Source organism: Tinamus guttatus, unplaced genomic scaffold, assembly GCF_059628265.1.
Source record: "Tinamus guttatus ecotype Peru unplaced genomic scaffold, ASM5962826v1 Tinamus_guttatus_pri_ptg000433l, whole genome shotgun sequence".
Taxonomy (NCBI): domain Eukaryota; kingdom Metazoa; phylum Chordata; class Aves; order Tinamiformes; family Tinamidae; genus Tinamus; species Tinamus guttatus.
In genome coordinates, this window is record NW_028288967.1 from 42,536 (window position 1) to 56,237 (window position 13,702).

Here is a 13,702-nt window from a genome sequence, read left to right on the forward strand (position 1 = left end):
TCCCAAATATTTCAGGATCTAGGGAAAGCCACATCAGTTTTAAAACTTGGGGCTCCAGCGTGGCTGTTTTGGGCAAAAAAAACCCTTTATACATTAAGAGAGCCCATTAGATTGCAGGGAGAAAAGGGCTCAGCCTTCAGTATTCCAGGATATCCGCACACCTCTCCGGTCCTCAGTTTCCCACCTGCTCTCTCAGATTTGCTGTTTCTCCTCCTTTCTGCCCTAATTCTGTGATTTCCAGCCTCGATGCACCCAGGAGCACGGGGTAAATGTCACCGTCCTCTAATGCCACCTCTGCAATGAGGCTCCAGATGGGGACAGAAAACAGAAGGAAGAGGAACCGACCTCGCCGCGCGGTGACAACTTTCTCCCAGGCTCCAAACAGCAGTTTTATTAGTCCAAGCCTCTCGGATGCTGCATTCCAGATTGGTAACATTTCGGGAACACATTGCAAACGTTTGACTCATAGGAACTTGGAAGGCTGGAGCCGGGGGAGGGGGAAAGAGCGTCACATTCCCATTCCCGGGCAGGGTTGAGTTGTTGGGGATTTTTTTTCTTTTTTTTTTTTAAAAGAACTGAAACTTCTCTCAGTTTAAGAAAATATATATATATGTATATATATATAAAATCAAGCCTTTGAGCGGGGCGCATTGTGTTTTCCACTAAAGGGGCTGGGGGAGGAGGGTTTGTGCAGCCAAGGGAGGAACCCGGGGCAGCTGAACTCGCTTTTCTTCGGCAAGGTTTGGGGTTTTGCTTCTTGTTTTCCCCCTCGGCGTTCCCAGGACAGGGTTGGCTTTCTAGGTTTGATAAAGCATTTCCTTCCATTGTCATTCTATACGGCCTCTGGGCCCTTCGCTCAGTCCCTCCCCTTTCGCCTTCCCCTCTCTTTCTCTCCCTTCTCTTCCTGGACTTTAGTGAATCTTGAGATATAAAGAAAGCAGCGGCCTCCCTTAAGCGACACCTTGGACAATGAGAGCTCCTCTCCAAGGGTTTTAATTCCTCTGGATGCAAGGACAAAGCCAGGGTGAGTAGGCTGCTAGTGCCGGGCACCGGGGCTGCAAGCGCGCCGGTTTTCCGCGTGGGATCCGAGCGCTCCGGTGGGTGTTTGCTCCGGTTCCTGGGGTCCTCCCTCGCCGCAGAGGTGTCGGATAGCAGGAAAGAGGCTGGAAAGAGCAGATGCTGCAAGTGTTAAAGCCCCAGAGCCCAAGCAGGGCTGCCCGGGGACACGTTAGTGCTGTCCCCGTTGGCCACCACGCGCTGGGCTCCGTTTGTCACCCGCCTGCGTCCCCTGGGCTCGTCCACCCACCCGTGAACACGGAGAAAGGGGTTTCCACCCAGGCGGGAGCAATCCGGGTCCCAAAAGCAAAAGAAAGGGAAGCAAAAATGATGCAATCGAGTGTGACCGAGCTGGGCTCCAAGGGAAAACCTTCCCCCTGGCTTGGACACACGGTGCTCCAGGGAAAACTCTTGGAATGAGCAGCTTGGAAAGGCGCACGGCGGGACGGTGCTGACGTGCTTATCTCCCTAGTCCGGTGGCCCTTGATTTTGGAGGTGAGGACTGTGCAGATGCTGCAGACTTTCCTGGCAGTGCCAGTGTCACTTCTGCTCCCTGATTTTTGCAGTTTTCCAGGCTGTTTTCAATGGTTTGAGCGCAGGGAACTTCTGCTTCCTGCAGCAGATGAGCAGCTCGCAGCCTCTGTGTCCTGGCCAGGGAATATTCCTCGCTGCGCTCCGGATTGTGGAAGTTGTCGGGAGCAGGGAGCGCTGCAGAGTGTCCTGCAGCTGCAAACACTGCTATTCGGAGTCGGATTTTGCCTGGTTTTCCTGAGTAATCGGCTTAGATAGTGTTGTGGGTAAGAGAAGAAGACATAAATTACCTGAGAAAGAGGCTGTCATGACCCGTGGGCCCATTGCCTAGCACAGAACATTTCAGAAGTAACGTAATTTACATTAATTAAGGGAATTCAGGACAAGTGATGAAGCTATGGTCTGACTTAGAATCATGTGGAAAAGCCACATGAGGAGACTTGGCATAATGCAGAAAAATATTGGAGTCCTTTACACCAAAAAAGCCTAGGGGGGAAATCAGAGCGATGCAACAGTGGTGGTTTGAGCTGGTGGGCTCAAGTGGCCTCGATGGGAAGTTCTTAGGGCCCTGCTGTCAACGACACGATAAAGTGGAAGGACTTGCAGGTTTAGAAGTCCACAGAGTGCAACTAAATCCATTCCAGACGCTGTTATCTTATGACCTCCATGTCTTTATATCCCTTCCTTCAGTTTCTCCTTTTCATCCTCATCTGGTATCATCCCATGGTCTCCAATACCTACTGTCTTTGCTGGAATCTGATCCATAGGGAATAGTATCTTAGGCTAGGAAATAGCATAGGGAATCCAAGCAACTTGGGACAGGTGATGGGAAAGATCTAGACCTTAAAGTGCATATTAAATGCCCATAATATTATAAGTGAGCTTCAGATCAGAGAAATCTCTTAAAAGCTTTTTAACAGGTGGGTTACCCCAAATTCCTGTCTTCTGCCTTGGGATAGGGAAGAAAGTCTGGGATCAATATGATCCAACAGCTTTACTGGCCTCTTTTGAAACACATATAGACTTCATCCAAAGAAACATGGATAAGTTCTGGATGTTTCCCAGAAAACCTGCAGTCGTGTTTGGACCAGTTTCTATGTTGCAGAATGCAGGACCACCTTCAGGTTGCCCATGGCATAAAATGACCCAGTGTTTCAATAGACACCTGACCTGGTTGCAAAATCCTGCCTAGTTTTAGTAACGCTCTGCTGAGTAATAACAGTTTTATACTTTGTTTGATAGTTCACTGTTTATAAGGGCAAAGATCAGGCTTATTCTTTCAACCGCCGTGTTATACGGGAAATGGTGCCAGTACGTTTCTTCTTTCAAGGATACTGCACTGCAAGTCATTAATATGTGTATTCTTCAACAAGTTCAGCTACAATGAGTTTCAAATACACCAAAGGAGAGACCTTAGGGAATTCTGTGTCATTGAACAGGCTTTTGGCCATCACTTTGCTCCAATCCCTGAAGAACAGAACGACAGAATTACTGAAGAGGGACTAGGGGTTGTAGGGTTGGCATTGAGAATGGACACTAGGTTGGATGGACATAAGCTTATTCCAGGGAGGATTCAAGTCAACATAAAGGAAACTGTCCCATTTCCTTTAAATCCCATTGACTAACGTGAAGGATTTAGATACAATTGAAATTTGGAGCAGCAGAATGAGGGAGATAAAACCAGCATCAATAGCCTTGATATTGAAGAGGCCTCAGGACTGCAGCAGGAGGAACCCTCCACAACTGTCGTGCTGCAGCCTGGGACAGAGTTAATATAAATGCAGATGAAACCTTCAGATTTAATGAAGCTCTTCAGAGGCTTAATTACATTCCCTGCATTTTCACGAGGAGATGAGAACTTTACTGCCATTTCTGCCATTAAAAGTCATCGCCAGCTTTATGCCCATAGCCTTCTCCATAGCAGCCTTCAGGAGTTCATCTGTGTTCTTGGCACTTCCACAATGAGGAAATCGGCCAGCTTTTCCATATTAGCAAGCCACTTTCCAGGGATGTTGCATGGATTTTCCAGTAATGGATGGAACAGCATCAGCAGCCCGTTGATGACTGCAGGTCTGTGTTAGGAGGGACCAGGTGCTCTTAGTAGACTCAATTGAGGCATCAGAACATGAACGTTCAGAGCGGCCTCTCCTGCAGCTCTGAATCCAGATCATGTCCTGGCACTTGGCCCCCTTGGATGTGGGACAGTGGGACAGCAGTTCCTCTTCATGCAGCATCTTCATGGCCAACCTTGTCCATGGCCAGCTCCACTCAGCGCTCCGGAGTGCATCCTGCCTGGTCCATGGACACACACGTGATGTGTGGCCTCTAAAATGATCTTCCTTCCTAATGCTTCCCCACACCAGCTTCGTATTGCTCTTCCAAAAACATAGATGCCAGGAGGTGTCTGCAACATGGCTTCTTTTTACATTAAATATATGCTTGTGACTCATAGCGTGCCGTATTATCCATCATGGTCACTAATCCCAACCTCTCTGCACTACCTGTAGAGCAGGTCACATTGGGACCTTTCTTGTTCCACATTTCCAGTCAGCCCAGATATGACCCATACTTATGTCCTAATAGTTATTGTTTTGTTGGGATTTTTTAGTTCAAAATTCAGGTCAAAGCGACCTAATAATGAACTCATGGCACCATCTGACAGAGTAGGGTTAAATACTGTGATGCCAAGGGAAGTGATATATGTTTGAGTGTGACATGGGTGTTGCGGGTGGGTGGAAGGAGCCAAGTCTTCTCGGATGGGGTTGGAAATCTGTCTTGGCTGGCAGGAATCAGGTTCTGCACGTTCATGTCCACATGGAGCTTCTGGAGCGGGGCCAGAAATGAACCCTCCTCCTGATACATCTCCCTCCTGGGGACCAACTTGCACCGAAAATGAATGTGGGGCATTAACACAAATGCAGCGAGGATGATCAGGGAGGCTTGAAACAAGCCCAAAACATCCTGTAGATGCCTGAGTACTTCTTAGAGATTTATGTAAAGGCAATCGCTGACTTGAGCAGTCCCTGGAGGAGATGGAGCCCCTGTGTAAGGTCGTGAGGTCCATCAGACCCTGCTGCAAGCCCGGGTTTCCAGTCCATTTCTGCTGCTCGGGGTCGCTCCACGAGATAGGTAACACATTGCAGCGCATCCTGCTTGCTCTTTTATTCCTGCTGTCCTGCTCCTCCCTGCCGTCCTTTGTTCTTGCCCTGTATTTATTATCGTGTCGGCAACCGCCCTCGGAGAGACGCAGGAAAGTGTTTCCTTTTAAATCCAAAGTCCCTGGCCAGGCCTGGGACAACCCTGGCCTTTTCATTTCTTTTTCTGTGCTCGGTTTCGTGCTGGGGTTGTTAGCAAAGGCCCAGGGAATGGCACAGGATGAGGAATGCCAGCGCTCCGGGCTCCAAACGGGATGATCTGGATGGACTGGGTGGATGGATGATCCCCAGGATGGAGAACCTGAGAGCAGCCAGATGTTCCCATAACGGCGAGGAGGAAGGGGCTGGTTTTAGGAATTGGGGGAGAGCACAAAATGGAGCATGGTTTAAACAGGATACAGACTTTCCAGAGATGGATTTCTGAGATCGAGTCATCCTCCAGCTTTGTGTTTGAAGCGATTTCTTCCATCTCTTTCTGCCCATGCTTTAAACCCCATAAACAGCATGCGTGTCTAGTGCTGGTCATGGACCCAGACCCTACAACTCCTCAATAAATACTCCAGCAAACGCTGTACAGTTACAATTGCTGCCTTTAGTACACTGCACACAGCGATGGGGAGGACCTGGCCATGGAATCCTGCTGACTTTTCAGCTCCATCTCCTCTTGGTTAATTTGTTGAGACAAAAGGTCTTCAACGAGGTGGAAAAACACTGTGAGATTTGGGGTATTTCACAGCCTTTGGCACATTCTGGGTCCTTTATTGGAGGCTGAACTCCCTTATTCAGGTACAGCTGCACTGTCCAGCCACTTCCCAAATGGAGAGTAGAAACTTCAAAGACTTCTGCTGTCTTGCACGTTATTGACATTGCTCCAGTTCCTACGCTGTGCTGTTAGCAGGAGTCTGACCCCGAGACATCTTTTAAAAACACTTCATGTCTTCACCACAGTGATAGGGCACTCTTTACAGACTGCGGTGATGGTATTTGTCCAGGGCAGCCAAGATCTCAAGTTTGATCTGGTTGTCCAGGCTCCCTTTTCAGTAAACAGAGATGAATCCTCCCTTCAGAAGGGCAGGCAGGTTCTCTAGAAGGAGGTACCCAAGTGTCACCTCTGGTTGTCTGTCTCCTTTGATTGCAAAAGGAGGCTAAAGCCAAATTCCAAGATGACTTTGATCTGAGAGTCTGTTCCAAGCAGCGTCAGGGCCTTTAGCATTCCCAAACAGGAGATTCCTGTTAAAAGGATCAGTGCAGTTCCCTCCAGCGCAGTTAACCCAACATGTTGAGCAATCGGTGTGAACACCACGTGCAGAGTTCAGAGGCGTTTGGACACTGAGCATCAGTGTAGCACCAGGGGAGCAAGATGGTACCCCCAGCTGATGCTGAGTATGGGCCTCAGGTTGTATTCCACACCAAAACACTCCATGATCCATGAACTAAGTCCATACTCCAATGAACTAAGCTCTGGTCATACCAAGAGAGGAAGGTGAGATAGATACTTGCAACAGAGACCCTAGGAGATGTGTATCTACTGCACAGCTGGGTTGGGAATACGAGTTGTCACTGTATATCTCTTGTGGCTATGCGATCCATCTGAGGGATTTCTGCTGTGTGATGGCATCTGGAGGTGGTCAAGTTCCCTTTAAATAGTGGATGCTCTGTGTTGTCCTAGCCCAAGCCTTTGGTTGCCTGCTGGCAACAGAAAGGTTGCCTGGAGCTGGATATGGGAGTGTATCTGCCTCAGGCTTTCATGTTCATAGTATTAGGAGAGTAAACATGGGCTGAAGAGCAATGAGCTGAAGATCCTTCTCTTATCCAGTATCCATCCCGCAGACACTGCCCCATCAAACGGCCTGGAGCTGCAGATGTTGCTTCAGGCCGCCCTTGTACAAGAGCCTTAAGGCCAGAGCAGAATTTTTTGGTTAATGAGGCTGTTTCCTCTGCAGCACTAAGTGCTGTGGATGCACAAGCCTGGGATCAGTCTTGTGGTTGTGAGCAGTGTTTGATCCCCAAGCCCAAGTGAAGATCCCCAAGTTTGATCCCCAAGTGAAGAAGGCCACTGGAGCCAGTTCTTCTGCTCCTGGGGAGCAGCTTGGTGGGTTTTCCCGGCTGCATCCGAACACCCACCTAGGAAGACGCCAAGGAAAGTCCCTCCTGCTTTCTGCACACGCAGCACAAGCAACATCAATGCGAGGGGAAAAGGATGAGGGCCTTTTTCAAGGTTGCAAGCCTCTTATTTTTGGCCTCATTTCCCTAACCCTGGAGCTGACCCAGGCTGTGAGCTGTTGAAGTTTTAGGCCCTTTGTTTGTTTAATTGAAGTGATGTTTGTTTTTGATCACAGGCATTAGATAGGCACTTCCTTTGCAGGCAGGAAGCACTGATTTCCTGTTAATTTGCTGGCCAACTCTCACTGCGCAGGAAACCTCGCTCTGCTGAGTGATCACTTTTCATGCAGCATTTTTTGGAAGATCTTTCGTGTTGTTGTTTTGTTTTCTCTTTTTTTTTTTCCCCTTGCAAGTGGTACCGGTGTTGTTGGGTCTCCGTAGGAAGGAGACGGCGCTGAGTCAACACGCACGGGACTCAGCAGACTCCATGGGGTGAAATACTGCTGTTCGCTGGAGAAGTTTCCATTTCATGTAAACACTTTTCGTGAGGTTTTATATTGCCAAAAGGCAAGAAAGACAGAGGCATTTTGCTGCCTTCATACTATAGCCAAACACTTTGCTAAACATATTTGATTTTGACATTAATTGAGGATAACTATGCGTTATTACAGTGTAAGTCTCACTCATGCTTGTGTGAATCCCACTCAGTGCAAATCCACGTCTATAAGCACCAGGTATCTGCAAAGTCTTGACAGTCTCTAATTGCTATTTTGTTCGCACGTGCCTTATAATTAAACTGCCTCTCTAGAACAGTATTTCATTCACTGTCAAAGCAGGTGTATTTGCAACCGGTTATTTGATTGACTTGCCCATGATCACAGAAGGGCTCCACATATGAGCGATGAGTTTAAACACGCGCCTGGATCAAATCAAGCAGCCTCGGTTGGATTTGGGGTCCTAGATAGACTGTAGGCACTCGGTTTTCATCCCTACAACACCTTGCTGGCCTTGTTCCCTTCTTGGCTACATCTGGATGTTCAAGTCAGCCCAATAGGGATTCAGGATGGTGTCAGATCTGATACTTCACACGTGAATACACCTTGTTTCTGAGGTGGAAAACAAATGCTTGCGCATCTCCATCCATCCTGGTGGAGCAGGAGCTCCTTGGCAGCTCCATGCACACAAGGTGTAGCTGTTTTTCCTCGGTGTGTTTATCCCGGTAGCATCCAAGCGGTGCAATGTGGTGCAATGCTCGGGCCGGAAGCAGCGGAACATCCCGCATCTCCAGCCTCGGGAAGCCCTGACGCCACCACAACTGCCCCCCAGTGACATTCAGCGCTCCCCCGTTCCTTCACGCTGGAGTTTTTAATCATTTTACCTTAGTAAAGGGGCTCCCCTGCAAGAGAGGGTATTTGTGACAGAAAGAGCACCTGGAGAAACAAAATTGGCATGGGAAATGGCAGGGGGGAGCTCAGACTCCTGGAGGGGAAAGGAGGGAGAGAGATTAGTCCTACAAATGCACGAGAGATGGATGTTTTAGCCGATGTTGTACAAAATGGGAGCCCCTGGATCAAGGCCGCGGAGCGGGTGAAGCGGGGAGAGGCCGCACGCGGAGACCCAGCCCATGGCGCGGGCTCCCTCCTCCTCCTCCTCCCGGCTCCGGCTCCAAGGAAAACATTCCCGGCCGCTCTCGCAGCCCGGCCGTGGCCGTCCCGCCTCGTTCCTGAAGAGCTTTCCATTCCCCAGGCCCCTTCCGATCATGGCGCAGCGGTGACATCAGCGCCGGTCGCCATGGAGAAGCCAGGTTGTCCAAAACACGACCCCTTGGCCTCATCCCATGTGTGTCAGGAAATGAAGGTTTTACAGCACAGCTTCGCGATGGAGCAGAAACAGCCAGAGCAGCAACCGGCGCCCGGGGACGCACAAACAACTCGGCCGCCATCGCAGGCCTCGCCGAAGCCTCCCGGCCTGCGATCCCTCCGTGGCCTCCCTCATGGGGACTTATTTATTGGGGTAGCAGGACAGATTTACATTTCTGGAGTTATTTCTGGGCTGTCCATCTGTACTTTGCTCGGAAAAGCCCAGGCAGCGAGGCCTGGAGGAGCGGGTTGTTAGGGAGCAGGCAGAAAGCCTGCGAGGGGATATAAATCAATATAAAACTAGACGCTTTCCACCACCGTGGACCCGGGAGCAAGTTCACAGCGATGGAAAGAGAGGAGAACTCCCTGGTGTTGGACGTGCATAAAATGCACCCTCGAAGCAGCGTGGAGTTCAAAGCGAGTGACAAGGTGACACTGTGACGGTGTCAGTGACAGTGGGGTCCCGCTGGCCCTGCGGGCCTGCGATGGCTCCCATCATGAAGGGAGATGAGCCGAGAGGATGAGGACCTCCAAAAGCCGCTCCGCGATTGTCTAAAGGCAGGGAAAGCTCTGGAAAAGGAAACTGTTCCCGAATGAGTGTTTACCCAAGACCTTGTAGGCAGTGTGGGGGCTTTCGGGAGGAAATGTCGGGTGTCCTTGTGCAGCGGGGAGGGGACAGTGCTGCTCAAGGCAGCCTTTGTGTAGGCCGAGCGTTGCAAACAGACTCTCCCTTCTCTCCGGCAATGTTTGGTAGTGGAGGTGTTTCCCCGAGGGAAGGCTGGAAGCTTCACCCTTGGATCATCCCAACCCGGGCCAGAGAAAGCACGAGGTGGCCTCGGAGGAGCTGGCCTGCCCCGACCGCAGCGTCAGGCTGGGTCTGCTCCGTCCTTTCGGCGTTGTGTAGCTCCCAGCACACGGAGCTCCGTCCACCCGGAGCGCTCACTGCCGGCTACGGCTCGAGCTTCTCCGGATTCACAGGGCCAAATTTTGAACCGTCACCCCCACTTTCATGGAATGCTGAAGGTTGGAAGGGACCTCTAGGGATCATCTAGTCCAACCCCTGCACACGCAGGGTCACCTAGAGCACGTGGCACAGGGCTGCGTCCAAGCGGGTTTGAAGATCTCCAGAGAAGGAGACACCACAACCTCTCTGGGCAGCCTGTTCCAGGGCTCTGGCACCCTCACTGGGAAGAAATTCTTCCTTAAGATCCTGTGGAACTTTTGGTGCTTCAGTTTGTGGCCGTTTCCTCTAGTTCTGTCGGTGCCACCAGTGCAAAGAGGCCGCCCCATCCTCCTCACTGCCTCCCTTGAGGTACTTCTAGACACTGCTCAGGTCCCCTCTCAGCCTTCTCTTCTCCAGCTGAACAGGCCCAGCTCCCTCAGCCTCTCCTTACAGGGCAGATGTTCCAGGCCCCTCATCATCCTCGTAGCCCTGCGCTGGCCTCTCTCCAGCAGCTCCACATCCCTCTTGTCCTGTGGAGCCCAGAACTGGACACAATACTCCAGATGTGGCCTCAGCAGGGCTGAGCAGAGGGGCAGGATCCCCTCGACCTGCTGGAGACTCTTCCTAACGCCCCCAGGATCCCATTGGCCTTCTTGGCCAGGAGGGCACCTGCTGCCTCATGGTCACCTTGTCACCCACCATGACACCCAGGTCCCTCTCTGCAGAGCTGCCCTCCAGAAGGTCAGTCCCCAGCCTGTCCTGGTGTCTGGGGTTATTCCTTCTCTTTGAAGTACATCATCTCCAACGTGACATCTCTGAAGCAGCTCAGGGTCCAGCACCTTTTGTCCTGTCCCTGCCCTTGATGCTCTCAGTTCGGCTGGGAAATGGAAACGCTGTTTCCAGACCCGCTGTCTGAGCATCTCCTGACAGATGAGCTGAAACATGAGAGTTCGAGACCCGCAGGGCCTCCAGGTCTCATGTTGCTGCATCTCCCAGCTGTGCTGGGCAGGGAGCCATAAGGTGCACACGGGCATGCGTGTGTCTGCACATCTGTGCACATCTGCGCACACTTGCACTGCAACACGCTTGGTGTGCAACTGCATGGGCATGTGTATGATCAGCAACACGTGTGTCCGGATAGCGGGGCGGCAGATAACCAAACACAGGAACCACGAGCTCCATGGAAAGTGAACAAGAAGGGGAAATGACCCTCAGACACTGCCATGTCTTAGATCCAGTTTCCATTCTGTAGTGCAAGCTTCTCTCTAACTTGGTGCCCCTTTCCAGCTCCTTTGCCCCTGTCCCATATTGTCACTTCGAGCGAGTCCATCAGAAAACGGAAGCAATGAGCAGGTCAAAAAGCATAATCAGTTTCGGGATGTACTGGAAAATAAAAAGTGGGAGCCTTTTTGTTTTGCATACCCCATCCGGGGGCATGGTGCAGGCCCTGAGATGGAAAGTGCCCGCGTGAGATATCAACAGCCTTGTTTTGGTCTCACTTTGCTTGATATCTTGCCAACGCCACCGTCAAATTACCCCGATAAACAGCAGCACGAGCCAGCTCAGACTCAGAAACTAGGACTCGCAGTGACACATTCCCAAGATAGCAGTGCTGAGGCCGGCCCGCCGCGCTCCCCACCTCGCAGTGGGTGTTTGAGGGTTAAAAATAGACTCCAGATTTCGGTTAGTGAATGCGGAGGCAGGGAGGAGAGAGCTGTTTATCAATGCCAGGGTTTCCCCTGAGACATTGAAATGAGTCAGATAAGGGACCAGCAACAACTGTGCACATGCTCCACTTCATTTGTGCTTGCGGTGCTGTTCCAAGCACGAGTCATTCTGGGTAACTTTTTCTATTTGCCAAGGTGTCTTAGAGGCCAGAGTCCCCATGGATTTTCGGTATGACTCAGATTCCTACCAGATTTAGTTGCTTTAGAGCATCCTACCCTCAGACCCTTTTGAAAACATTGCCCCCTGTTATTAATATGTGGCCTGGGGAGGTAATTTCTGCAGAGACAAAAATGAGGAGGTAATTGAGGAGGTTTGACTGCCTGCATCCCACCAGGGACCCTATGAAGGGATGAAGACGAGGGATGCCCGAGTGCAATTGGACCTCCTATATCAGGGCAGGCAGCACCTGCGTTTTTGTGCCACATACAAAGATTCCTGAGACGTAAATCCAGTAACTTAAGCTCCCTCATTCAAAGATGTGAGAAAAGGATGGATGAGACGAGCACTGTCCCCTGTTACTAAAGGGAGAAGCGGGCTGGGAGCACGCAGGAGCCTGTAGGTACCATGCAGACAAGCTCCATGGTCTAGAAACGGAAAAAGTCCCGTTTTTTATTAGGTGAATGAGCACCGGTAGGATGCAGTTATATGAAGCAAAGAATTACTACTGCAGGATTCGCTTGGATTCCCAGATCGGTGGTGGACAACGGGGTTTGACTGCTAATGGGATACACAGAGCTCCTGCAACTGCTCCTGAGACCTTCATAGGAGCCGTGAAGTGAGGAGAGCGGCTCCATCCCGCGGGAGCAGCACAGGAACGTGGAGCTGCTGGAGAGAGGCCAGCGCAGGGCTACGAGGATGATCAGGGGCCTGGAACATCTGCCCTGTGAGGAGAGGCTGAGGGAGCTGGGCCTGTTCAGCTGGAGAAGAGAAGGCTGAGAGGGGACCTGAGCAGTGTCTAGAAGTACCTCAAGGGAGGCCGTGAGGAGGATGGGGCGGCCTCTTTGCACTGGTGGCACCGACAGAACTAGAGGAAACGGCCACAAACTGAAGCACCAAAAGTTCCACAGGAACTTAAGGAAGAATTCCTTAGCAGTGAGGGTGCCAGAGCCCTGGAACAGGCTGCCCAGAGAGGTTGTGGAGTCTCCTTCTCTGGAGATCTTCAAACCCGCTTGGACGCAGCCCTGTGCCACGTGCTCTAGGTGACCCTGCGTGTGCAGGGGTTGGACTAGGTGACCTCTAGAGGTCCCTTCCAACCTTCAGCATTCCATGATTCTATGATTCTATGACAGCTATCGCTGTTTGCAGAGAGGACAACCAAGGTTAAGGTTCTTAGATCCAAATCTGGGCGCCCAGGGGCCACCGAGACAGGATGGGTTGACCAGTGGGAACGGAAATGGCAGCTTCTGAGTCCAACCCCAAATCAGGGCATGCATCTAGGTGCCTTCCTGTCTTGCACATGGTGGTAACCGTGGTGGTGGTGGCAAGTCCCTTCCTGTCAAAGTGGACGTGGTCCAGACAACGTCTGGTAGGAGCTGGTCACATAGGAGCTGCAGGGGCAACGTGACCTGCAATGGTTTGAGCAGGGAAACAGGTTCTAGGCAGCATCCAGGGATGCGTTTGGAAAAGGAGGAAGAGCAGGAAGAACCCAGAGGAGGATGGAGGGGAGTTGGGCCTTCCTCGAGCAGAGCTGGCCGTGGCTCTGCGTTTTTGTATATTGTATATATATTGTACAACAATACAACGGGCATGAGGAGGTTCCTGCTTTCCAGCACGTCCAGGTTCAGACACGGAGCCTTATTTGAGTTTGTCCAGAGCTTGGTGAACACGGGTGCCTGCGAGATCGTTGCATGGATCTGATCACTGCGTTCCCACTGGATTCGGGTGTCCGGGTGATGCCCTGGCACTGCCCTGCCATTCCCATTCCCGGGAATGATGGCCCAGGCTGCTTTGGTGCCCTGCAAGCAGGTCACTCCACGATTTCCACAAGCTTTCCTGCTTCCTTCAGACCTAGCAGTGCTTCAGGAATGATCGGAACGGATCACTCCAGCCTACCAAATGCACACATGAAGTGCAGCAGAAATAAACGTGCCCAGAGGCCCTCCCAGGCCTTGTGCTTGGGAAGCGGAAGGCTCCTGAGCTTTTCCAGATGGTGCCGATCCTCACACAGACCCTCCAGGCAGAGGCAGCTCCATGTGCACGATCCAAGGATGCCTTAATGTAAAGACCAGGCAGTGCTGGCAGCAGCGACCAGGACACTGGGTGTTACTGTGGGGTCACAGGGCCCCGCTGTCACACGGACCCTGTGTCACCATGTGCCTCCTAAGAGC

General features: G+C 51.4%; 1 protein-coding gene across 1 annotated transcript in view; it reads left to right on the top strand.

Moving 5' to 3' along the window:
- Positions 1-722: 722 nt before the first annotated feature.
- The window catches only part of HDAC7 (histone deacetylase 7), an 84,998-nt gene continuing 72,018 nt past the window's right edge, over positions 723-13,702 (top strand). Inside the window, exon 1 of the mRNA XM_088531777.1 lies at positions 723-1,024. Within this exon, the coding sequence (XP_088387903.1) occupies positions 1,006-1,024 (19 nt within the window). The 5' untranslated portion in view covers positions 723-1,005. The remainder of the gene's footprint in view (positions 1,025-13,702) is intronic.